This window comes from Trachypithecus francoisi, unplaced genomic scaffold (assembly GCF_009764315.1).
Source record: "Trachypithecus francoisi isolate TF-2019V2 unplaced genomic scaffold, Tfra_2.0 Lachesis_group0, whole genome shotgun sequence".
NCBI classification, from domain to species: Eukaryota; Metazoa; Chordata; class Mammalia; order Primates; family Cercopithecidae; genus Trachypithecus; species Trachypithecus francoisi.
Window position 1 is genome coordinate 152,623,056 of NW_022681453.1, and position 27,446 is coordinate 152,650,501.

The 27,446-nt window shown below is 42.3% G+C and overlaps 1 protein-coding gene and 1 long non-coding RNA gene across 18 annotated transcripts in view; one reads left to right on the plus strand and one right to left on the minus strand.

Annotated features, from left to right (window-relative positions):
- The window catches only part of ZBTB38 (zinc finger and BTB domain containing 38), a 157,750-nt gene that overhangs the window by 23,977 nt on the left and 106,327 nt on the right, over positions 1–27,446 (minus strand). For 12 of the 17 annotated variants that reach the window (XM_033212464.1, XM_033212471.1, XM_033212472.1 and 9 more), the window contains one exon: positions 8,173–14,677. The exons of 1 other annotated variant lie outside the window; for it this stretch is intronic. In XM_033212464.1, coding sequence (XP_033068355.1) covers positions 11,096–14,677 — 3,582 coding nt within the window. In that variant the 3' untranslated portion in view covers positions 8,173–11,095. Of the gene's footprint in view, positions 1–8,172; positions 14,678–23,988; positions 24,013–24,827; positions 25,159–27,446 lie in introns of those variants that run through there. 4 more of the 17 variants (XM_033212466.1, XM_033212470.1, XM_033212477.1 and 1 more) reach the window with 3 other exon arrangements.
- LOC117084104 lies at positions 820–18,643 on the plus strand. Its single transcript, XR_004437321.1, has 3 exons — positions 820–2,949; positions 3,342–3,468; positions 18,555–18,643. It is a non-coding gene; the product is annotated as an uncharacterized LOC117084104 (long non-coding RNA).

Sequence of the window (27,446 nt, forward strand, 5' to 3'; positions counted from 1 at the left end):
GACTTGCGCAGCCTGGCCAGATTTCTGTGTGGCCTAGGTGTTTCCTCACCGCTCAGGAAAGACAACGTCCTATTAGTTGTTTGAAACTGAAATTGGCCAATGAGTTCTACTTCTACCATGACTGCTGATGCTCCCTCCCTTTCTGAAGAGGCTCTTCCCCGTTAGGGTGACCCATCGTCCTCATTTGCCTGGGACTGTCTCAGTTTTAGCACTGAATGTTTTGCATCTTGGAGAGTCTTCAGTGCGAGGCGCACCAAGACAGTTGGTCATCTGGGGTGGCGAATCGGCACACTTCATAGATGACTTGCGTTTGACGGCAGCATGCTGATGCTGGAAACATCCCGGAGGAGCTCGCTGGCTGACGGCAGAGGCAGAATTGAAAATGGCTGAACCCAGAGAGCTATGGTGGGGCTTGAGGTCAAGGCAAGCAGAGGTCTGAGGCTGTCTCGTACAACATTGCAAGGAAGAGGCTTTTGATGGGACCTTTGAATTAGGTACTGAGAAATGATCATATCTGTGCATGGGGCTGGGGTAGGGATGGGAATGAACATGTCAGCATGGTCAGGAGCTTGTACACACAGACAGCGCGATGAGAAGCCAGGCATTTCGGAGAGTGGTGACAGCCGCCCCCTCAACACTCGCAAGGCGGGGAGCAAGTGTGCAGATGGAGGCATGTATATCATGTGTCTAAATATTTAAAAGTTATAAACCAGGCTAGCAAGTTCTTAATTAAATACATTCTATTCTCCTCCCTTGACAAATATACCTTCACAGCAATCTGGAAGACCGTGTTGGAGTGCAGAATTCCTAGTTTCTGGCATTTCCTGCTGGAATGAGACAGCAGGGGAAGAGGTGGGTCAGATCTTCTCCCATCCCCTCCTCCCCTCACCCTGCCCCCTCCGCAGGCTGCTAGGGGCCTCAGGCACACATGTGGACCCTGAAACTCCATCACAGACTAGGTCCACAACCCCTGCAAACAGCTGCCCTTTGGCTGTCCCAGGGGTGTGGCACTGGCAAGGAAGCGGCCAGAGCAGGCCTTGAAAGTCTGCAGGGAATTCTCAGGTTCTGGGTACCAGAGTGCGGTCTCTGGCGATGGCGTGGACACTGGGTGGGCACATCCCTGTTGGCCCTGCAGACTCTTTGCCCTGTGCGGCTGGGCACCTCTGGAGGAGGGCCAGCACAGAACCCTCCTGCCTAGGTCTGAGAATGATACTGAGTCCTGAGCAGTTCCCCGTGGCTGGAATGTCGTCGTGTTCAGCAGGAGCAGCCGCAGAGGAGGCTGATTCCTATCGTGATGAGAGACGATGAAAACGGTGGCCCTGAATTTCTACCTCTCGTCTTTAGGAAGAGGAATGTCAGAAATAATGGAGTCTGATTTGGAAAGACCTGGGACATGGCCTGATGCTCTTCCACTCACCACACTCACGCAAATGTCGAGCAGGTCCAAATCAATGTGTGGAACTTGCCTTTCTGGCCCAGAAGTTCTGAGAAGCTAGACATTGAAAAGGGCCTAAGTTATCCACTGTTCAGGTTGCGAGAGTTCCAGAGAGAAACCAACCACTCCAGAGGTGAGTGGGCTTACTTCTGGCTATACCCACTACTCCTGTGATGTGACTAACCTTTTTGAAGTAGATATGTCATTTCCTTGTCCTTCCATTAGAGGGAGCAAATGTGCATAAGGTCATCGATGACCCAGACGTTTAGCAGACGATGCCGAAGAAGCTTGAAGATCCCTTCTGAAGCTGGTCTGCAATGCAGATTTTAACTCCCTGATCCAAGCCTTAGTTTCTCCCATATATGACCTCTTTGAGTATCTGACTAAAGGTTCCAGATTTTAATTATTTATAAGGAAAAATAACACACACATGCCCCACCCACACCCGCCCACCAACACTCTTATATTTTCATTCTTTCCTGATTGGAAAGATAAATGAAAGTTTGAAGGCTTCCACTTGCCTTGGGTCACATGAGACCATATTTTCACCCCCAACATAATAACAGCCGTGTTTAGACAGTCCTTGACGTTTCCTGGTATTTTTAGAATTTCTTCCTTTTCACCAATCCCTGATAGATGACTCCAGGACTCTCCAGCTCTGCTATGAAAAATGCTGTGCTCGTCACACCCTGACTCTGCTGTGAGTCTGGGCTGTGCTATTGGGCTCCAATCCCTTTTGCCTCTCGAGCAGGCTCTGGAACTCAACTGCCTGGAATTAACTCTGTTTATCCACACACCAGCTGTATGGCCTTGGATAAGTAATTTAACTTCTCTGTGCTTGGTTTTCTCACTGGGAATGACCCGTCATTGTAGCTTACCTCTGAAGATGGCTGCCATCAATTCCTTCCCTCCCTATAAGTGTCTGTGACTCCCCCACTGAGGACTAGAGTATACTCCTTCACCCCCTTGAAACTGGGTGGACTGTGGCTGCTTTAATGCCTGCCTGGTTATGCCTTTAGATGACTCCAGCCTCATCACCATCTAACTGTAACTGCATGAGAGGCTCTGCCCAGCTGATCCCAGTCAAACCACAGAACCATGTGAAATAATAATAAATGGTTGTTTTAAGCCACTGTTTTGTGACATTGTGCAGCAAAAAGATAACCACACTAAACATTAATGGCAATGATAATAATGTTTCCCTCATGGGGTGATATGAGGATTAAATTAATCTTCATTAGATGCTTAGAACAGCGGCTGGCAGTACTAATTGCCATATAGAATATATTGAATAAAAAAAGGAATGACCTAGGTCTCTGAAAGTATTAGAGTCTCAGGCTAATAAACACTCATTTTCAGGAAACGACTGTATTTTTTATTGTTTTAGCTCTAGGTTCTTCCAAAAAATACCTTAGTCAATGTGGAATCAGTAGGTGGGGATGAAAACAGTGTCTTGGAGACCAAAAGGTTCAGAGTTGGTCCTGTCTGGCTTGGGCAAACCCCTTAACCCCCGTGTGCCTCAGTGTCCGCAGCTTCCAAATGAAGACAGTCATTACGCCACCACAACAGGACTGCTGCGAGGGAGGAAGCAGACAGTAGTTGTGCAGAGCTTCAAAGATCATAGACTCTAACCTTATTGAGACACCTTGTTTCTGAACCCTTCATTTGTGTCATTCCATCAGACATTGAGGTCTGAGGCCACTTCTCTGGCCTCTTCCCTGCCTTAGTTTGTTATATGGACTATTATTTGACTCATCTTTCACATACAGATGCTCCCTGACTTATGATGAAGTTACATCCCAATCAATCCACTGTAAGTAGAAAATATAACAGCATAGGCCGGGCGTGGTGGCTCACGCCTGAAATCCCAGCACTTTGGGAGGCTGAGGCGGGCGGATCACCCAAGGTCAGGGGTTCATGACCAGCTTGGCCAACATGGTGAAACCCATCTCTACTAAAAATACAAAAATTACCCGGGCATGGTAGCATGTGCCTATAATCCCGGCTACTCGGGAGGCTGAGGCAGGAGAATCGTTTGAATCTGGGAGGTGAAGGTTGCAGTGAGCCAAGATCGCATTATTGCACTCCAGCCTGGGCAATAGAGTGAGAATCTAGCTAAAAAAAAAAAAAAAAAAAAAAAAAAAAATCTACCAAATAGCTTAGCCTAGTCTACCTTAAATGTGGGTCAAATGCTTACTTTAGCCTGCAGTTGGGCAAACTCATTCAATGCAATGCCTATTTTATGATAAAGTGTAGAATAGCTCATGAAATTTATTGAATACTGTACTGAGTAAAAAATGGAATGTTTGTATGGGTACTCAAAATATGGTTTCTACTGAACGTGTATTGCTTTTGCATAATCATGAAGTCAAAAAATTATAAGTGGAAACCTCAGAAGTCAGGGGCCATTTGTACTGGTGTTTTCTAGATTCTTCCTTCTCTATACAAGCTTCATGGGGGGGACATCTTGCACTCCTAGCTTCAACAAATCTAAAACCCAAAGACTATCCTTGATCCATCCCTAGCCCTCAGTTCCCATATACCATCAAACATCAAGTCCTGCTGATTCTGTCTCTTAAGTATCTCCCAAATCCTCCCCTTTCTCTCCATCTTCACTGCAATCACATCATCAGTTAAACTAAACCAAATTTGGCCTAAGGATGCCTTCATACTCAAGTCTGAAATGAACTGCAACCTTACTTAGTATGTAAACTAACTAAAAACCTAAACTAACAGCTGAGTCTCAGTTCAGCAGCTGAGCTTCAGTCAATCTCAGGCAGCTGACTGATTCACATAAGGCAAAACACTGAGCTGTAGCCTGTACCTTACTTCTTCCATTTTCTTCTTATAAATGCTGCCTGACTATGTTGTAGGCTGGAGTTCTTAAAACCTATTCTGGTTCTTAGGGGTCCCCATTTCACAAATGGTTGTTTGCTCAATTAAACTCTGTTAAATTTAACTTCTTTAAAGTTTTCCCAGTTAACAAATCCAAGCCACTGTAATCTCCAGCCTGGACAACTGCAGTAGCTTCCTAACTGCTTTACTTCTGGCCACTACTGTCTTCCAAGCCATTGTCTATATTTCAGCCACAGTGACTTTTTTGTAATACAAAACTGATTAAATATACCTCTTCTTGTCCCAACCTGCTTTAAATAATTCAGTGGCTTTCTGATGCTCTTAGTATAAGATCCAAATTCTTAGCATGACCTTGAAGGCTCTGCATGGTATGGCTCCTGTTTTCTAGTCTGATTTTAAATCAATTTCTCATGTACTCTGGACACCACTGGCCTCCAAAGAACTGTGTTCCCTCCACAGGCTGCCCTTGATATCTGTTAGCCCCCAACCTAGAAACTCTCTCTCCTTTCAACTATTATTTATCTCTTAGGCCTCAGCTCAAAAGTTACTTCCTCAGGTCTAGGTCTGAAAAAAAAAAAGTTACTTCCTCAAACACAGCCTCCCTTGAACCTCCCAACTAGGTTACGTTGCCCCATTAGATGTCCTCAGACCACCATGCAGCTCTTCTTCATAGCATTTACTATGGTTGTAATTAATCAGCTTTTTAGCCTTTCGTGTTCCCCTCTATGCCACAGGCTCCAGGGACTATTTGTTTTCTCCATTCTTGTACTGTACTCCCACCTCAAATATATTTTGAATGAATGAAATACAACTTTCAAATCCGTATCTCAAGTCAGTCTCCTCTTCTGAACTTCCAACCCAGGTATCTAGTTTGTTGGCAATACCATCCTTCTAATTGCTCAGGCCCAAACCTTGGTGTCATTTTTGATTCCTCTGTTTTTCAACCCCTGGTTGAAAAATCTATACCATTAGCAAATCTATCATATCTGTCTTCAAAATACATCCAATATCTCAGCCACACAGAGTGTACCTCCTAACGGAAGAACTCCCCACCTAGGAAGTTGTCTTGTTTCTTCCTAGACTATGATCACACAATTTCTTTGGAATGAAATTGCAAAGGGAAAAAATAGAAAATCTATAGCTTAAAAGACAGGTATATCAACTAATTGTAGTATGGGATTTTAGCTGGATTCTGTTTCCAGTTGTAAAAAAAATTATAATGATGAGACAACCAGAAATTTTAACAAATGGAACTTGATGATATTAAGGAAATGTTAATTTTTAAGGAATGGTAATGATATGGTTATATTAAAAATGTTGTTTACCTTTTCAGAGATGCGTACTGACATATTTACAGATGAAATGGTATGATGTCTAGGATCTGCATCAAAATAATACAGTGGAGAAGGAAAGTAGATAAGGGTATTGATGAAACAACATTGGCTATGAATTGTTGATTGTTGAATGATGGATACACTGGGTTTTACCAAACTATTCTACCTCTGCATAGGCTTTAACATTTCCATATTAAAAAATTTAAAAATCTATCTCCAGAAAGTGACCCATTTCTTACTATCTCCACTACTCCCACCCTCTTCCAAGCCACTGTCATCTCCCACCTGTACTGCCACAGCCTCCTATCTCATCTCCCTGCCTCCACCCTTGCCTCCGCCTGTGGTCTATTCACTACATTGCAGTAAGAGTGATCCTTGTAAGCACATCAGATACTTCCACTCTCTGCTGAAGTCCTACAAAGGCTTCCCCTCTTGCTTGGATATTGTGTTACCTCTCTCGGAGTTCACCTCCTACTACCCAGCCCCTCCTTTGCTTGCCCACTGCCTTATGATTTCAGGATAGAGGTTCAACTCTGGCAAACCCAAGGCCCTGACGATGTGTCCCACGTGCCTCTCCACGTTCATCATCCCAAACCCCAGGCTTTTGGAACAACCTACATTCCTCCGTGGCTCCTTTGTTTTAGTCGCTCCTCTCCGGACCTGACCCCTCTGGTGAAGCTCAGCTCCACCAGTCTCTGCTCAGTATCACTTCTCTCTGCTTTGGTTCTAGGCCTCTTAAGAGCTCAGAGTTTTGTTTTATAATCATCTATTGTCTCATCAATCTCCTTCACCAGACTTAAGTTCCTCAAAGGCAGAAGCTACCTCACATCTCTGTAGTCCTAGTTCAGCAGTAAAAATTAAGTATATTTTGAATAAATGAATTACAATTTTACATAAATTACATAACTTTACATGTTAGCATTATTATTTTTTTTTGAGAGTCTTGCTCTGTTGCGCATGCCAGATTATAGGCACCTGCCACTATGCCCAGCTGATGTTCTGTATTTTTAGTAGAGACGGGGTTTCACCATGTTGGCCAGCCCATTCTCCAGCTCCCGCCTCGGCCTCCCAAAGTGCTGGGATTACAGTTGTGAGCCACCACGCCTGGCTGTATTATTACATCTTTAAAATGTCTGTTTACCAGTTTCTCTAACTGGAATAAAATACTTTTGCCTATAATTACATACAAGTCATATATTTTAAAATTATTGCAAAAAAGTGTTTGATTTTCCAGAAAAACATTCTAAATAGAATGTTTTAGATGTTACTAATGAAATAAAAATATAACATTTCTAACTAGTTCGTCCATTCGTTGTCTAAATTTAGAGTGAATAGTTCTAAATTTCACACCCAGCCAACTTTCTTGCTCACTGACCATCTTGCTTGAAGAATTGGGTTAGGAGGTACAAACTAGGGAGGGAGCAAAGGGGGCTTCTCTCTCCAGAAGAGAAATCAATAGCTGGTCAGGATTTGGGGAGGGGAAAGGGGTTGGGGATGAGTTCTCAGATATGGAGGAAACCTAAGTGGAAGAGCTGTTGCTTCTGTAAAAAGAAACTCATAGAGACAGATGGGAGTGGAACCAAATCAATCAGTAGGTGACGAGAAAAGACGAAGAGCAGTAGGAATGAAAATATCCAAAGTAATGGAAAAGAATGTACTAACATTTTTTGTTTTATGCTTTTACTTTCTCAATTGTTACAAATTCTTTCAATATTAAATGTTTTCTTTTAGATAATGAAATTAGTTTTAGCAGGTAACAGTTATTAAATTTTTGGTGAATCTGGTTTGGATTGCCCTTCCAATACAAAATTGATGCTACTGGCCAGCCATTGGTAGGCCTGGCAGTAATTTTCTCTGTGTTGGTGATGGACTGTGCTGCCTGAGCCACCGACATCCCGTCTCACATGGCCCACTGGGACAAACTGCAGGCATTTGCAAGATAGTTAGCTAAGTTTAGGAGTAGAGTCTATGACGACGGAACATATTTTTTTCTTTGTGTGAAAATTACTAGCTTATAATGCCATTACAATTTTACTCCATATCCTTAAAAAAGTGCACAAATTTTACTGATTTTTTAGGGCAATCTCCTGAGATATAAGGGAAGCCCAATTCAGGGGAAGCTGAACCCGACACAGCCTCCTTTAATCCCGTTCCAGGGCAGTCACTAACTGCCATCCTAAAGCTGCATTGCTTTATCATGTCTCCTTTCCTCATACTCTGTTCAGTTTCTATAAATCACTTTTCTCTACAGTGTTGAGAAGGAACAAAAACATGGGCTTTGGAGTCAGGCAGACCTAGGTTAGCATTCTGGCTTTGTCTGGTTGTGAGACCTTCTCAAAGTCACTATAAAATGAGGATAATGAGGTCGAATTCTGGTGTGTGTGTGTTAATGAACTAGCCTATGTAAAGACGTTGCCTAGTGCCTGGTACTCAATAAATGTAATTTGTTTCCCGCGGATGAGTGGAGCAGAATGCTTCCTGGAGAGCATTTCATTCTCTGATTTATCATTATAAGATCAGGCCTATCCAAAACACTCAATCATCAGAAGACTTCAATCTCTTTTATTCTGCTTTTTTCCTAATGTCATAATCCATTTGACTCCTAAGCATGTAAGTAGGTACCACGGAATGTAAACAAGTAAGGAAACAGAAATATACTGAATGAATAATACGTGGAAACAAAGCTGTGACTCAGATGAAATAGCTGCACGAAAGAAATAACATTAAAACATTTAAAAAGAGACTTAATGTAGGAATAAGCTATTTTAATCAAGCAAAACCAAATTTATATCCATTATTTCTAAAAATAAAATTAGACTTTTCCAATCCTTAACATCTGCATTTAATAATATCTTCTAACCAAAATACAGATGCTAAAACAGCAAGTTACATTATATCTTGTACAGCATACAGTATGTTCACTGTTTACACTTACTTTAATTCTAGTTGGTCATGTACTCAATGCATACTTAAACATCACTCAATAAAATCTTCACAATTAACAAAAAAAGTGACAAGGTTGTCTTAAAACGGCTCTGCTATAAATTGTATAGAATATACAGAATTACAAAGTCAAGTATTTTTTATCAAAATATACACCCCTCCCTGAAACTAACACAAGCTATCAACATTTTAAATGAATACAATTATAGAAAATATTTGCAAAATTATTTTTTCATGTATAAATATTCTGCCATATTTACTTTGGTCTAGAATTATCAGCATACAAGTCCCACTTAAAAAATATCCACATGTAAGGGCTGGGAGAGAGACATCGCTACAGGTAATTTTATATTTGGGGTTAACTGAAATCAAAATGACTAGAGTACACACTAATTATCTTTGATTCATATTATTAACTGATAAAACAAATTAGTGGATCACAGGATTGCTTATTCAATATTCTAATTATCAATTCAAAAATGATTTTCATAAGCCCTTTGTGACTAACAAAACCCAAATGAATAGTGTAGGGTATACATATATACAATGTATAAAATAAAGTTGAATTTGCTTGCATTTTCCCATTTTTCTCTACTTATATAATACTGTATGTAAGTGAAAGTAGATGAACAAAAGATAAATGCAGATACAATAGTGGGGTTACTTAACAGCAAGGTACTACAGTATTAAAAGGTCAACTTTAATCATGTCCTTTCCTGGGTGTTTAAATGCTTTCTTACCCACCCAAATCCATAGTAAGTCTTCTTCATGGAGACATCACACTTGTAGAGAGAAACCGGAGTCCTTTAAGCTACTTCTTCACAATGATAACCTTCCAATCTTCGATAACCTTGGGTTTCCATCCGTCAAATCCAATGAACACGAATGACTGCAGGTCAGGCTGAAACTGCATTCCGGATTCTGTTCACACCGGTGATCAAAGGGTAGAAATGTTTTCTCTCTCCCTCCTATTCTGGCAGTTTAAAAAAGAATCATGCATTCCAGCTTTCCAGGAACCTGGTCCACATGATAGAATATGATGTAGGGCAATTAGATTTGAGGGTAATGTTGATGGTGTGGGTCAGTGTAAAAGAACATTAAAAAAACTTCAGTGGGTTTTTAGCAAGGGGTGTAGATGTCTGCAAACATGATGACAGAGCATCTGGCTTTGTAGATATATTTCTGAGTCTCATAAGTAAATGATAGAACCATGTCACTCCACATTCTACCTTTCCATCCCCTAAAAACAAAGCTACTGTTTTAGGCAAGGAAGGCCATCACTTCTTGCCCACTCGTCATTAATGGGTGGGGTGGAGGGTGGGGGTTCCTTTACCCTTTTGCTTTATACTAGTCTGTACTCGTGGGCTGCATAATCTCCAAGAAGGCTAGTAATTACAATTACTAGAGATTCGGCAGTCACTTTCAAGTGCCTGGGAATTCACTACTGCAGTGTACCTTGCACTAAATCTCTTGGACAGTCCTTCAGTGGAATGGGAGATGGCAGCTTCCACTTGAACCCTTAAGTCTGTCTGGAATAGACCCCCCCACATCCATGGCCTTGTGGTGGTTGGAAGACTGCAGAGGGTTTCAGAATGTGACCCTCTTTCATTCTCTGAGGTGAGGCCATTGCAAAGTAATATGCAGCACAGGTAATCACAGGTAAATTCTGGGAGGGTGTTCCCCCATAGATAAGGCATGACCTATGTTTTCTGTGAATTGAGTAGACCAGTTCTAAGAACAGCTCAGCCATAACTTCAAGGGAACAGCATTCCATCTAAAAGCATTCACATGCTCTTAAATCATATTCAAAATGCTTTCTACTGATTTTTACATCAGTCCTCATTATTTGCAGATCTATTGCTCCTCATAATTCTCTACAGGGGATATGGACAGTTAAAAGTTATAGTGATTTATATATGTATTTTACAAGGTTTGTGTTGCAGAAAAGTAGTTCTACATAATGTATGAATGTCCTACTTTAGGTTACTCATTATGCACATAATTTCAGTTATATTGTTTAAGTATTTCATGTGTATCCATTAATTTAAACAAATTTTAATAGTGCAGAAGCCAGATGGGAATAAAGACCGTCACACAGCTCATTACCACGTAACATATTTACGAAGATGCCATCTTCATTTTCTCCAGTGACTAAAGACAGTTCAGCAGCCAGTTCCTATTAGCAATTATTAGAAAGTTTCAAACTAGGCTAAAATTAAACTCCTTTTTTCACTGGTAGAAATACCACAGCTAAGAACTTCATTAACTTTCACAAGAAACTTGGGATATTGGAGGAGTCAGCTATTTTGTTTTTGTGCACTTTGCATAAAGTTAATGCTAAAACCCAAAGTAGGTATTAGGATCCTTTTTCTGGAATTTTCACAAATGAGTGTTTTTTTGTTTTGTTTTTAAATTTCACTCCTTCATGACTGTTATGTGAATAAAATTAAACTAAACTTAAATCATAACTAAAAAAAAAAAACAAACCACCAACTATATTTTTGAAGATTTTTCTAACTCTTGCCACTCAAAGGACAACATTTTCCACACCGGTTTGTATGTTATCCTTTTGGTCATTGTCTTCTGAATCAATGAAATGTTGATTCTCCAAGGGATTTGAGTTTTCATGGCACATGTCACCTATTTTCTCCTGCTGACTTGGGCTTTTGAATAAGTGTTTCTTTTGGTGCATTCCAAGGGCAGCAGCTGTTTTGCAAATTTTGGGGCACTGGAAGCAGGCATAGCCCTTCCCATTATGCTCCCGAATATGCCTCTGCTCATGATTCCTTTTGGTGGAGAGATACAAAAATCTCTGAAAGCAGAACTGACAGTGGTAACGCTTTTCTCCAGTATGGATTCTTTCATGGATTTTGAGGGTCTCATTCAAGGTGAACGCCTTGTTGCAATACTGACAGACAAACTCCTTCAAGCCCAGGTGGATGCGTTCATGTTTCTGTAAGTTTCCTTGCACCGAAAAGCACCGTCCGCAGGTCTTGCACTGGTATGGCTTCTCCCCGGTGTGACATCTCATGTGCATTTTGAGTGTGGAAGGGCTCTGGAACTGCTTGGCGCAGAGCTCACAGGTGTATGGCCGAGAAGTAAGATGTCGGTGGGGCCTTCCTTGGTTTCCAGCCCCCGCTGCTTTGTCTCCGTCACAGAGTTCACACTGCAGCTTGGGCATCTCTTTAGTTTCTTCTTCCTCAAAGGGTTTATCCTGAGGAGCCTTCCCCACAGCGCAATCCAGTTCTGCTGGGTATTTACATTTATGGCTCGGGCTCCTATTTCCATGCTCCTTCCTCCAGTTGACTTTCCTCATTTTTCTCAACTGTCTGGATTTCTTTTTGGGTTTGTAGTTGTAGTAAGGACGCCACGGTTTGTCAGTGGAATCCTGGTCACTTGCGTCATCGAACACTTCACTCATCTCCATGCACTCGGATTGGCAAAGCCCGAGTGGGCTCTCTCCACTGGGTTCCGGGTCATTCCCCTGTGGCAAAGGCTCCTCCTGCATCTGATACTTGGGTCTTCTCCCTCTTTTATAAAACAATTTAGATCCTAGGATGTGCCTTTTCACAATGGCTTCGTTTCCAATTTTCACTGTTATTTGGCAAAGGGGTGCAACGTTACTATTTGTGGAGGTTCCCGGCAGAGCAGGTTTTGCAATGTAGGTTTCAATTTTACTGGTTTCTTCAGTAATATTTGTGGTTTTGCTCAATGATCCTCCAGGATCAGCAACGTATTTTGACTCCTCCGGTATATCTCCCCTGGTATGTGATGTAGTTTTCTTTTTCTCCTTAATGCTTTTGGGTCTGCTTGCAAACCTACCCACTTTATCTGGCTTACTGTCATCTTTCAGGGACTGACTGACAGCTGGGTCTGAAAAGGCTCTGTGGTTGCTGCTGGTCATGGCAGCAATGGCATTGCTGTGCATGATCACCGATGAAAACTGGCTGCTGTGTACAATGACCGAGGGTGCAGAGCCACTGTAGCTGATCACAGAGGCGGCATTCTCACTGCTATTACTCAAAGATAAAACAGGTACATCCCCTGCCCGGAGGTCAGAACTGACAGCATTTTCAGTGGAAGAAACTGACACCTCAGCTGAATAAAAGTTATTGTCAAGATCAATTTTCAACGCCTCCTCTCCCCATTTGGTGCCCTCTGCATTTTGTACATTGGCAGAAGTGGGTATATCCTGACACGCAGATGTTTCCAATGGGATGGCTGGACTGTTGGTCAGGGTGTTTACAGTATCTTGGAAATTCAGCGTAGGTAATTCAGAGCTGTGTGGATTCTGAACAACATAGGTACCAGGTGCAGACTCATTCATTTGACTGTTTTCTCGTGCATTTTCGTAGGAAGAATTTCGGTAGCTCTTATAAGGGGCTCTTTTGCATTTCATAGGCAGTAGTCTATAAAGTTTATATGGATAGACACTAGGCTTCAAGCCTCCATTTGCTGTTTTTTTACTGATGGAAAGTCTATGATCGATGGCATGGAAAGACTTCTGATGATTTTTGAGTATATAGTAGGTCATGAAAGTTTCAAGACAGAAAATGCACTGATATCGTCTTTCTCCCGTATGCCAAATTTCATGCCTTGTCCTGTACTCAGCCAATGCAAATACTTTGTTGCAGTAATGGCAAGGATATGTTCTTCTCCAGGAGTGAACATTTGCATGTCTTCGGAGGCTAGATAAGGTCACATAACTACGTTTGCACACAACACAACTATAGAGCATTTGCCCATTAACAAATTTAACCATGTGGTCCGTGTCTGGCAAAGTACTTCCGGTACTGGAAAATTCACCAATCCTATTTTCAGATAATAAAGGTTCTGGACCTGTGAATGAACCTCCATTTTGTCCAATGGTAGGATAGTTTTCTAAAAAGCGTTGGTTTCCTCCAGGAATGGGCATGTGGCTTGACCTCATGCAGATCTGTTCATGCCGATCCAACCTGTTCAGGGTGGTGAACTGTTTGTTGCAATACTTGCACACTAAAGGCTCCTGGGTCGGCTTGTGAAGCTGCATGTGGGCACTGAGCAGAGTGCTGCTGTCAAAGGCTTTGGAACAGCAGCTACAATTGTACACCAGAGGTGGAACCTCTGCTGCTGGCGGCCCGGGAACATCAGAAGATTGATTTTCATCTTCCCTGGAAAAATGGACATCTCCTTCGTTGTTTGGAGATTTTGAACGAGCGAGAACGGCAGCTGGCTGTGGACTTCTTTCTTGATTAACCTCTAAGTTGGATACTGGAGGGGGTGGTATATTTTCTGTGGCTGAATCAGAATCCTGTGGTATGGAGAATGTCTTTGGCTTCCGACATGTTTTCGGTTTTGCTGCAAGGGTTTCGCAATTTTCTTTCCCTGTGTTACCAGGTGAACTGCCATCATTTTCACGTACAGGCTGACTTCTGTAAGCCTCAGCTACGGAAGAAACAGCGTATGAGTGCTCAGCGAGTGTGCGGACAGGCTCTGCCTCGTGGCAGACGTCCGTCCTCTCCAGGCAAAGGCTAGCTGTTCTCATGGAGTCAGAGACCTTTTTGAAACTTGCCCTCAAGTCCAGCGGGGAAAACATGTTATTACTATTTTCTGTTTCGATGATGGAAAATGCATTTGTGATCCTTGGCCCATTAGTGATGGCTGGTTCTTCATGCCTTTTTTCATGTTTTTCTTCTTTAACCACTCCCTTTTCAGTAATACAGAATACATAGGGACCCGGGGAATTTGAGAAGTTGCGATCGGTAAGGTCTTCCAAGAATGATATTCCCAGCTTTTTTCCTGCAGCTGCAAGATCAGTGACTGTTTCCTGTCTCTTGACAACGACTGTGGAACTGTAGATATAATTAAGTATTTCGGTAAACACTTCAGCTTTGAGATCGTCCAGCTCCAGGACGTGGCTGGAAATACAGATTGTATGGCTCCAAAAGATATTTTTAAAATACAGGCTTGAAGCTGCCAGAACATTGCTGTGGGCTTTAAATTTGGTATCTTCCACAATGATAGTGACATCGCATAAAATGCCCCGAATGCGCTGCTCATTTAGGATGGAGAGCACCGTGTCACTGTGAAAGTCGTCCTTGAGGTCCCTGGAAAGGGACATGACTGTCATCTGAAACAAGAGGAGAGAAATGGTCAGACTCTCTTCCACAGGTGGCTTCTTTATCTCTAGACTATTTTCCACTTCTGTGAAAAACTGGTTTTTTTTGTATAAAACTTCAGGTTTTTATCTCTCTGTTGATGCTCCCAAGGCTCAAGAGTCAACATTAGAAGCTAAATCTTTTTCTTGCCCCAGCCTGTTTCTCATACCATTGCTAATAGTTGTTATCATTGGAAATCCTCCCAGAACTCCTTCCCCTTTACTCCAAAGTTGGAGCTATATATACATGTCCAAATTTGGGAGGGGAGGAGGTTTTATTTTACTTTATTTTTTCTGAAATATTAAGGGTCTCATCATCACTCAAGGCTGCTGCTTTGAACTACTAGAGCTGGGCAATGCCATGGTCCTGCCACAAGCTTCCTGCCTATTTTCAAAGAGGACTCTGATGATCCAGTTATAACCATGAAGCAGGAAAATGATTTTTTTTTTGAGACAAAGTCTCGCTCTGTCGCCCAGGCTGGAGTGCAGTGTCACAGTCTCTGCTCACTGTAACCTCCACTTCCTAGACTCAAGCGATTCTCTCACCTCAGCTTCCTGAGTAGCTGGGACCACAGGTGCAAGCCACCATGCCCAGCTAATTTTTGTATTGTTGGTAGAGACGGGATTTCGCCATGTTGCCCAGGCTATTTTTTTAAATGAATTTTCCTTAAGTGGTACCTATATGCAAAGCTATTGCCCACTCAGAGAAGCAGCAAGAACTGAAGGAGCCCTTCCTGATTTGTGGCTCAGAAGGGTCTCTCTCTCTCTCGACTTGCAGGGTGTGTAATCCAGTCTGACCACCAGGGGCACCCTGCCTTTCTGCGCTATTGGCCCTGCCGGGACTCATCAGGTTCCTTTTCTAGTTTCCCCTTTAGTAGAGACAAAGTAGACTAGGGTTTTCAAAAAGAACTGTTATGTACTGAAGGCAAATACAAAGGAGATAAAATGTAAAACCAGGAAAGGACATTTCTAAATCCTTTGACAAGAATGGACAAGAATGAATCTAGTCATAGGTTCCTGAATTAGCACAACTTCAAGGCACAGTGGCTCTTGTTCTGGTCTGAGGATCCCATCTCCATTCTTCTCTGTATTTGCTATATTCTCTATATAAGTCCTACTCCATGAGCTTGGGGTGCTAGAGTTTACTAACTGATATTTTAGTGAGGGGCAGTGAAAAGCAGCAGCTTTCGTACTTCCCACAGTAAGAGATAGGTCACTATCCCTTACTATCTCTTACTATCTCTGTCACAGTACATAGTGACCTAAGACACAAATGAAATTAACACTCACCCTTCTAGGTGTGATGCATTCTGTTCTGCTCTAGTATTTTTCTTTTTGAGATGGAGTCTCTCTCTGTCGCCAGGCTGGAGTGCAGTAGCATGATCTCAGATCACTGCAGCCTCCGGCTCCAGAGTTCAAGCAATTCTCCTGCCTCGGCCTCCCAAGTAACTGGTACTACAGGCGCATGCCACCATGCCCAGCTAATTTTTGTATTTTTAGTAGAGACGGGGTTTCACCACGTTGGCCAGGATGGTCTCGATCTCTTGACCTTGTGATCTGCCCGCCTCGGCCTCCCAAAGTGCTGGGATTACAGGCGTGAGCCACCGCATCCAGCCTTTTCTTTTAAAGAACGCTTACAGCAACTCACTAATTTCACTACCCACTAATAGATCACCACATGCAGTTAAAAGTAAAGCAAAACAAACAAACAAACAAAACACATACACAAAAAACCCCTCTGGTCTACAGAACATACTAACCAGCTATTCCATCCAGTCTCTCTATGCTATTCTGTTAAGTGATGTCTCCAGAAAGCCTTACAGTTTGATGATACAATTTTAACTCTCAGTGGCAATGTTTTCCAAGCACTAAAGTATAACATTTAGCTCATGGTATTTATTTAGTTGGATGGACCAGATGGCCACACAAAGAACCTCTCTTTACCTTTTTGTAAAGCTGCTATTATAAGCTATGACTATTATGGTATTTAATGTCCTTTATACAAGGATCCATTTGATAAATTCTTTTATAGTATCCAGTCATAGGAAAAAAGTACCTTTCTATTAACAAATTCTTCAATTCAGATAAAGAGAACACTATATTCACCATGTTTCTGTTTTAATTCTCAAGACAAAGAAGCTCAGAAGGATCTCCCTTCTCCCCTGACGCATATATTTTTATCATGTTTGGCTTCTCAGAAGCCCACACATTATTTTAATACTTTATCAGCCTGACTAGATAGCTTCAGATCTGACAAAACACATGCTCTATGATTCAGAAAGGTGGCTTAGGCCTATGCTGACATCATCTATTTTGTCCTTCCAATTTAAAACTACTGCTTCTTCCAAAACATTCTGCTTCACAGCATCCTGAACCTCCCTTTAGGCTCTGCTTCCATTTGGGGAATACGGCATTTCACATCGGGCTAATGAACACTCTAGGGTGTCCTGACTCAGATTTATAATATACAAAGCCCCAACCACTTCTATGGGTTTCTGATTCTTCTCTCAGATTGTTCAGCTAGGATGGTCAGCAAAAGGCCGTGTTACTCTTAACACAGAATAATACCGTAGTCATACTTAACAGAACATATACAATAAGTATCATTATATATGTCATTAAAATATTGTCATAACTTTGCAAAATCAAAGCATGACATTTTTTGGGGGGGGATATCTACCTTTGTGTGGCAGAAATCCTTTAAAAATCATAGTTACTAAGTATCACCTTGATTTGCCTTCTTGACACACCTTCTAACAACTTTATCCAGCAAATATGTTAATATGGTCAGACACAGTACTTGGGTGCTAGAGATATACTGGAGATATGAACAGGAGGAAGGCAAGTCTCTGATCTTAAGGAGCCCAGAGTCTAGGGGAAGAAAGAGAACTATCAACTAATCATTGGAATCCATGATGGCAGGCCTTATACTGGAGATAAGTATAAAATGTTAGAAGAGTAAGTAAAATTATTTACAGAGGCCCTGGATTACTTCCATAAATAAGTAAAACAGGGGTATAGGAAGGATTCTGTAAGCAGAAGGAACACTATAGGCAAAATAAATTAAAAATGATCAAAGCGGATACTGTTCTCAGGAGCTGATGAGGGAGTCTGAGTGGTGGCAGGAGTGGTGTGTGCAGCCCAGTCGACAGTGTCTATACGGGGTCAGGCACATGGCAGGCCTCAGCATGTATCTGTTGAATGAGACAGCTTGGGAAAGAAGAGTCAGACCAGATCATAAAGGGCCCTAAAGGACTCCCTGCAGTTAAATTTTATATAGAAGTGAATAGGGAACCACTGAGAGTCATAATGAGATTTGAGCTAAGAAAGTGGGATGAGGTGGGCGAGGCGTGGTGGTTCATGCCTGTAATCCTAGCACTTTGGTAGGCCAAGGCGGGTTGATCACCTGAGGTCGGGAGTTCATGATCAGCCTCATCAACATGGTGAAAACCCGTCTCTACTAAAAATACAAAATTAGCCAGGCGTGGTGGCACATGCCTGTAATCCCAATGACTTGGGAGGCTGAGACAGGAGAATTGCTTGAACCCGGGAGGCAGAGGTTGTGGTAAGCCAAGATTGCACCATTGCACTCCAGCCTGGGCAACAAGAATGAAACTCCGTCTCAAAAAAAAAAAAAAAAAAAAAGAGAGAGAGAGAAAGTGGGATGGGGTGGTTGGAGGTGGTGATGGCATCTGAATTCAAAATTTACTTTAATTCTCTTAAAAATATTTATTGAACAATTGCTAGGCAGAAGGCATCAGCTAAGTGCTATAGAAACACAAGCAATCAATCAGCTGGGCATGGTGGCATGTACCTGTAGTCCCAGCTACTTGGGAGGCTGAGGCAGAAGAATTGCTTGAACCCAGGAGGCAGAGGTTGCAGTGAGCCAAGATTGCACCACTGCACTCCAGCCTGGGCAACAGAGCGAGACTCCATCTCAAAAAAAAAAAAAAAAGGGACAAGTGCTTATTCCTCCTTTGAACGAATGCTTACTGAATACCTATTATGTGCTTTGAGACAGTGGTTCCTAAACCTGGCTAGGCATCAAAATCACCTGAGAGGTATTCAGATAGTACAGCTTTACAGATTCCATCTCCCCTGCTCCTACAGAGATTCTGGTTTAGAACAGCTGGGGTGAGACCCTGGAATCCGTATGTATTTTTACACCTTAATTTCTCTTGTGAATAAGTAATAAATTCATATGATATCAAATTGAAAAAGCATACAGAGTAAACATTGGAAAGTCTCCTTTCCACCTTGTTCCAGAGGTGCACCTTATTTCAGGTAGTTTTTAATCAACCAGCCAGAACCATTTCTAAGGGCTGATATCAAAACTTGGTGCCGTAAGAGAAACAAAAATTCTACCCTCAAAGGTTTGCAGGGTGGCAGGGGAACTAAGATGTGCTCATGAAACACTGCCAAAAAAAAAAAGATACTTAGGGAACATCCAGGATCAGACATGCAGGGAAAAGGTATGGGAGTCAACAGAGAGTAAGGGAGGCAGAAAGGGGAGGCTGGGAAACTCCCTGCAGGAGGAAGTGGCATGTACTGGATTCTGCTGCTGGAATTAAGCACTGCAGATATGGACAAGAGGAGAAAAGGGAACTTCAGGCAGAAAGAGACAGAATCAGAATTTCATGCCCTCAAGAAGTTTATAATCCAGGAGTCAATGCACCTGCTTAAAACAGAGTCCGAATCTGCAAATGGAACTTGAAAAAAAGCAGTGAAACTTGTTGGAGAAGCAATTTAAAGACTCTATATCCACCTCTCCAATCTTAACAGTGACCACTCCCAAAACCACCAAGTGCTGTCAAAACTGTTTTCAGAGCACATTTATCCAGCTCATTGGATGATCTCAGAAAGTGCTACGGCTAAAAACCGTATTCCACAGGTCCAAAGTGCAACAAGGAAATCAGTTCTAAATCTACAGACCAGAGGAGGCCCACGATAAGACATGCAGCAAATCTGTTCCCCACAGGTTTTGTTTGACCCGTGTGATTTTTAAAACCATATTTTTGAAAATCTTACTTAACCATGTTGAAAAACTCTAACATAAAAATCAATGTAGCCGGCTGGGCGCGGTGGCTCATGCCTGTAATCCCAGCACTTTGGGAGGCCGAGGCAGGCAGATTGCTTGAGATCAGGAGTTCAAGACTAGCCTGGCCAACATGGTGAAACCCCATCTCTATTAAAAATACAAAACTTAGCCAGGCGTGGTGGTGGGGTGACAGAGCAAGACTCTGTCTCAAAAAAAAAAAAAAAAAAAATTCAATATAGCTTTTTTTGAAAAACAGGAAAACCAGGCCACACTGGGGTTGTAGCCTGCCTGGCAAAAAGGACTGGTGCCAAGTGGCTGTGTCCCCAACACACGCTGCCTGCCCAAGGATTTATCACCAGGCAGCTTCTCTCAGTAATGTGGCCGCCTGGCAGGTTCGGTTTGTGTGACTGATAAGAACAGTAAGTAAAATAACATTGGACCCACTTAGACACACTTACTTGAAGGATATCCCCAGGATGAAAATTTAGACTTTAAGAGAGCTCATGTGGGAGGGGGAAAGTCATTTTCACCAAAAACAGTATTCTTTGACTTTAAAGTTACTTTAAAGCAACCTCCTCCACTACATTTCTTCATAAAGAGTAACTTAAAACAGAAGTCTTAGGAGCTCCTGCCAATGGAAAGCTCCAACAGATTTCAGGAAAAGAAATGTAAGTTAGAAAGAAGATGAGGTTTAATTTACATGTAACTTTCTAAAATATTTTCTAAAAAGCAAGTTTTGTGCAATAAATTCACCGAGATGGGATAAGCATAAAAAGGCTAACAAAAATATTCTAGATATAAAAATGTGGGTAAGTCAATATTTTTAAAAACATAAAGTAATTTGTAATTGGGTAGCTGGCTACCTGACTTTAATGTCACTATTTTCCTGAGTTTGCATTTTAGCTGGAATAGCTTTTAAAACATATTTTTATGTTAGTTTTTTTTTTTTTTTTTGAGGTGGAGTGTTACTCTGTTGTCCAGGCTGGAGTGCAGTGGTGCGATCTTGGCTCACTGCAACCTCTGCCTCCAGGGTTCAAGCTTTTCTTCTGCCACAGCCTCCCAAGTAGCTGGGATTACAGGTGTGTGCCACCATGCCTGGCTAATTTTTGTATTTTTAGTAGAGACAGCGTTTCACCATGTTGGCCAGGCTGGTCTTGAACTCCTGACCTTGTAATCTGCCCACCTCGGCCTCCCCAAGTGCTAGGATTACAGGCGTGAGCCACTGTGCCTGGCCTAAAGTATATTTTTAACATGTATAGTACACATATGTATACAGCCACATGTGTGTGCAAATACAAGCATGCATATATAAATACATGGACATATATTATATTTAAATACATTTTATAAGCACAGATATAGAAATAGGATGAACATATAATTCAGCATCCAAAACAGGACACTTGAGAGAGAAAGGAGGTACAACTAGTGCCAGGAAAACAGGTATACATTGGGATTGTACCTCAAAAAATCAGGATGAATGGTCATCCAGTATTTTATATATAAACAAAATATAAATCTCCATATACATTATTTTACTTTTATTATCTTTTTTCTTTTTTAAGACAGGGTCTTGCTCTGCCACGCAGGCTGGAGTGCCATCAGATGGCAGTGGTGCTGTCATGGCTCATTACAGCCTTGAACTCCTGGGTTTGAGTGATCCTTCCACCTCAGCTTTCCCCCATCCCCCAACAGTAGCTGGGGCTACAGGCGTGTGCCACCATCCTTGGATAGTTTCTAAATGTTTTGTTAGAGATGGGATCCCACTATGTTGCCCAGGCTGGTCTCAAATCCTGGGCTCAAGTGATCCTCCCACCTTGGCCTCCCAAAATGCTTGGATTACAGGCCTGAGCCACCACAGCCAGCCTGTATAAATTAAATATAAAATTATATATCATACTTATAAGGACATTTGTGTATATTTACAAAGTATATTGTACAAATATATAAAGTACTTTTAAGAATTATATAAATATATGATAAACGTATTTTATAATTAGACTTTATATAAATGCCACTGGGAAATTCTAGTAAATTAGCATCTTTGGAATTTTCAGTTTTTGTCTCCTGCTATGCTTCAGCCTTATATAATTAAAAACACATACATATCATGTAAACAGAGGCACTTAAGATACTTTTGATGACTGAAATGAACTTTCTTCACTTGCTTTTTAGAATTTCCTAGCTTTAGAAAAAGAAAATGAATCTATGTTCATGGTCAAAGACTGAAACAGCACAGATATGCATTAAGGTAAAAAGCAGAAGTCCTCTTCTCCATCCTAGCCTCCCCACTGCCCACATCCATACTCCCCACCTCCCCCCAACGCACACACACACACACTCTCCCTTGTCATGGGTCCCTTTTCTTATAACTTTGGAAGACTTCTACATGCTGCCTGAATAAAGCCTTAGGAGAGAAACTGTATTTCCTCTTAAGATTATCCTTCTCAGGCTGTGTGTGGTGGCTCAAGCCTGTAATCCCAGCACTTTGGGAGGCCGAGGCGGGTGGATCACGAGGTCAGGAGATCAAGACCATCCTGGCTAACACGGTGAAACCCCGTCTCTACTAAAAATACAAAAAATTAGCCGGGCGTGGTGGCGGGCGCCTGTAGTCCCAGCTACTAAGGAGGCTGAGGCAGGAGAATGGCGTGAACCTGGGAGGTGCAGCTTGCAGTGAGCCGAGATCACACCACTGCGCTCCAGTCTGGGAGACACAGTGAGACTCCTTCTCAAAAAAAAAAAAAAAAAAAAAAAAAAAATATCCTTCTCTCCTAGTCCCTAGTTCCCCTGCCTGGCAATCCTCGCTCGTTCTTGTCTCAGTTGATGTCTTCTCTGGATAGCCTTGCTCCTCCAGAATTTCTAGTTTTTGGTTTCCCATCATTACAATGCATGGTATCATGCATTTGTTCACATTTATATCTTCCCTATGAGCTCCTTGAGAACAGGGACAATCTGATTCATCTTTGTACTCTCTGCACCTGTAGGCATGACAAGTCGTTGTTGGTGATGTTGAGAGTGAGCAGAGGGGAACTTGCCCTCGAGAGCAGCCTTGAGAAAGTGCCTTCGAATTCTAAGAATGTAGGATTGCTTCACTCTTCTCTCTGCAATCTCTTAAAGATTTATTAATAAAAACACACTTTTAGGAAATTATCACTTGTCAAGTTTTGGTGTAGTATCAAAGAATATCCATAATTAGCTGAAAAAGCTATTAAAAAATTCCTTCCCTTTCCAACTACCTATTTGTGAGAAGCTGGATTTCCTTTATATACTTCCACTAAAACAGCATGCCACAGCTGAAGGCAGGAGCACAGATGAAAATCTAGCTCTCTTTCTATTAAGCCAGACTTTAAAATATTTGCAAACATGTAAAACAGTACTAGTCCTCTTACTATTTTTTTTGTTTTAGAAAATACTTTTTTTTTTTTTTTTGAGATGGAGTCTCGCTCTGTCGCCCAGGTTGGAGTGCAGTGGCTGGATCTCAGCTCACTGCAAGCTCCCTCTCCTGGGTTTACGCCATTCTCCTGCCTCAGCCTCCCGAGTAGCTGGGACTACAGGCGCCCGCCATGTCGCCCGGCTAGTTTTTTGTAATTTTTAGTAGAGACGGAGTTTCACCGTGTTAGCCAGGATGGTCTCAATCTCCTGACCTCGTGATCCACCCGTCTCTGGCCTCCCAAAGTGCTGGGATTACAGGCTTGAGCCACCGCACCCGGCCATACTTACTTTTAATAAAATGTTATTTTATCATTCCGTTGGATGTATCACAGTCATTTTCTATCAGTTAATAAATACTAGGTAGGTGCAATTAAAAATAGTGGCAAAAACTGCAATTCCCTTTGCATCAATCTAATAGTTCTTTCAATTCTTATTTAAAATGTTGAATATGGTAAATATTGATAGAAAGAACTCAGATAAAAAAAGCTCTTTGCATACCCAATGATTGTAAGAGTGTAAGGGAGTCTAGGGACCAAAAAATTTGAGAACTGCTGTGCTAACCAAAACCAAAACCAAAACCAAAAAAAGTCAAAACAAATTTAATTAAAAATCTTAATTAAATAATTTTCTAAGAAATTATTTAAAAATTATTTTACTCAATAAAATAAATCTATATAAGCCTCAAAGGACTAAAGAGACAGTGAATAAAATGTGGTGAAACACAAAGCAGAAACCCTCAGGAGACAGATGGAGACCAAGGGATACAGAAACACAGGCACACCCGCAGTCCCGCAGATATACCCACTCTCCATACCTGTCCTGAATTTTCCAAGTTTGAGGCAATGACTATTTCTTGAGTTTGAACATGGCTGAAAAATCAGGTGGAGCAACAGTCCATTCCACACTAGACACAGGTGAAAATTGTTCTTTGAGGCTGCTACCTACAATCTGTTTATACAATCAATCTATCACTGCTTGCATCCTGGCCTTCCAAGTCTCAAAGGTTAGCTTGGTCACAGTAATCTATCCTGGATATTGCTTTTAAGTATTGGTTCACTCATTCTGGGAATGAATTTGAAAATAAGGGAAACAATTCTTGGCAATAATGTGACTTTAACTACTTCCCAGTATTTCCAGCTTAATTAAATTTTCCCTCCTTTCAATTAGTTAAGGTGATCTTACTGAAATGCACAGAAAACTTAAAATGATAGTTTCCATATAAACCCTAATTCTTACAATGCAAAAAAAAAAGCTTAAAAAATCTCTTTAAATTGTTAACTAATGCATTTATTATGCAGATCTTTATAGGGCTTGTTAGTAAAATCTGGTGTATTTTTATTAGTAAAGCTCTAAGACATTACAGAGAGGAGAGTGAAGTAAACCTTTTCAGTCTACATTCTTAGAACTACAAGTCACTTACTCAAAGCCACTCTCCAGGGCCAGATTAAACTCCATTTTTAAAAATCTTCTAATCAGAGGAAAAGGCCAAGAGCCCTCTCGCCAGCCCTTGGCCACGCAGCTCCTAACGTACATAATAACAACTGAATCGACAGCGCAACTTTCTCCTCCCTCTATGGCAAGTTGTCTTCTATAAAAAGAAACTTAGAAATAAAACCTAACTAAAAAAAGAACACACTGTATTAGGATACTGACCTGGAATCCTGCAAAAGTCAAACCTGCAGTCCATACTGGGCCAACGCAGGGGCCATATCAAAGTGAAATCTACTGCACAGGTCTGTTATTCCCTGCGGAAAGTTTTCCGACAAAGGACATTTTGCTTCAGTGAGCTGGCTGCACCATCCCACACACATCTTTGCAGTATATTTTCTCATAGTCATGTTGGGTGACTACGTCAGACCTCCTCACGTGACGGGGTGTTAGAAACACACGCATCAGATCTCGAAAACAGATTACAAAACAGAAGTCCTTTATGGAGTTGAGCTGTGTCTAGGAAAAGGAAAATCCTGTTGATGTTGCCTTCTAAATGCGGCCTGAAACGGGCACAGAAAAGCTACATTTATCAGATTTTACTGCACTTAAGCTATCAGATTCAAGAAGGCATAGTGTGACAGGGCAAACTTATTTTTTAACTGAAATTCAGGCTGTTCTAAAGGCCGACATCGGGAAGCTGCTGGAGTGCACTCAGCAGAGAGGGAGGCCAGCTTGGACAACCTCACCTATTATCTGGAAAAGGTAAACATTAGGGCCCTGGACTTGTAGTTGCGTGCACATAGGATTGTGAGAATGAGTACTGTCAGATTCATGAATGATGCAATGGGCCCAGTTAAATATTTTAGGTTGCTTGTTTGGAAAGATGAAAGGGGGAAAAGGTCCTGGGTTTCTTTTTTCTTTTTGAAATGCAGCAGTGTTTCAGGGTAGCTCGTGCACCTTGAGTTCATCTCAGGATCAAGCTTGCCTGGGCACCTGCTTGCTTAAGAAATCTGGCAAACAGGCTTAGAGAATCTCTCTGAAGCCTTTTGAGTGCTGTCTCCATTTCTTGTTTTACCCAAATTCCACTGACACTCAGAATCCCCCCCCCAAAAAATATATATATACACACACATATATACATATACATACATATATACGTACGTGTGTGTGTGTGTGTGTGTGTGTATATTTTTTTGACATGAAGTCTCACTCTTGTTCCCCAGGCTGGGTGCAATGGCATGATCTCGGCTCACTGCAACCTCCACATCCTGGGTTCAAGCGATACTCCTGCCTCAGCCTCCTGAGTAGCTGGGATTACAGGTGCCTGCCACCATGCCCGGCTAATTTTTGTATTTTTAGTAGAGACGGGGTTTCACCATATTGGCCAGGCTGGAACTCCTGATCTCAGGTGATCCGCCTGCCTCGGCCTCCCAAAGTGTTAGGATTACAGGTGTGAGCCACCGTGCCCTGCCCCAAAATGTGTTAATAGAAGGCATTTTTAATCTGAATGCTGTGGGGAATGATGTGTCCCAGAGTTCCCCAGGACAGGGTTTCTGTCCCCTGAAAATTTTCATTTTAGGAGTGAGCTTAGCAAGAATTGATTTCAAAAGCCAACCATCATTTCTTTGTGAACCCAAAGGGCTGGCTGATTGAATGGAAGATGGCTCTGTACCTCTCAGTTGATTGCTACCTCTGGGGGAAGGCAGAGGGAACAGCCGTTTACATTCCGGCTTCTGAACAAGAGTGAACCTCCAGCTAATCACAAGAATGAGTTGTCCTAAAATGGACGAAGCACCAGCTGCTGCTCTGGTGTTAAATCTAAATCCGCCTCCCCCACTGCACTGCCGCTCCCCACTCCCTGCCCCTCTGCACGCTGGGTTTCTGGGGACTCCTGCAAGACAGTGAATCACAGCTTACATTGGTACTTCCTGGATAAACCAGAAACTGGGCAGTGAGGAGTGAATGAGATGATGCACCTGAAAAGCACCAAGTGTGGTCCATGGCACCTAGCAGGGGGTTCAAGAAATGTCAGCTGGAATTAGCTTGAGAACTGACTGCATTCTGCCTAGTTGGTGGCTATGGAGAGAACTGCTTATGCGGCTTACCCTTCATGCAGTATGTAGGGTGATCTTTAAAAACTACAAATGAGGCCGGGTGCGGTGGCTCATGCCTGTAATCCCAGCACTTTGTGGGGCTGAGGCAGGTGGATCACCTGAGGGCAGGAGTTGGAGAGCAGCCTGACCAACATGGCAAAACCCTGTCTCTACTAAATACAAAAAAAATTAGCTGGGTATGGTTGCACATGCCTGTAATCCCAGCTACTCGGGAGGCTGAGGCAGGAGAATCACTTGAACCCAGGAGGCAGAGGTTGCAGTGAGCCAAGATCGCGCACGCCATGGCACTCTAGCCTGGGTGACAAGAGCGAAACTGTGTCTCAAAAACCAAAACAAAACAAAAAACAAAAAAACAAACCCACAAATGAGATCAAGTCAAGCCTGCTCAAAGCCCTTCAGTGGCCTTCCCCTGATCTTAGGATAAAATCAGACCCTTCCCAGTGGCCAGCAAGGCCCTGTGCTGTCCACTCTCCAGACTCACTCGTTCCCTCCTACTGCACTCCTTGCGCTGCCTTTCCTCAGGCACACAGGCTCCCTGGGCTGACTCCACCTGCCCAGTCTCTTCTGGCCCTGTGGCCTTTGACACACACGGTTCTGGTACTGCCCATGGCTGGCTCAGGCTCGTGCTTCAGGTCCAGCTCAAATGTCTCCTCGGAGGGGCCACCCCATCTCTCTATCTGCTGCCCCTTTGGTTTGCCCTCACATCACCTTGTTTATTTCTTCATCC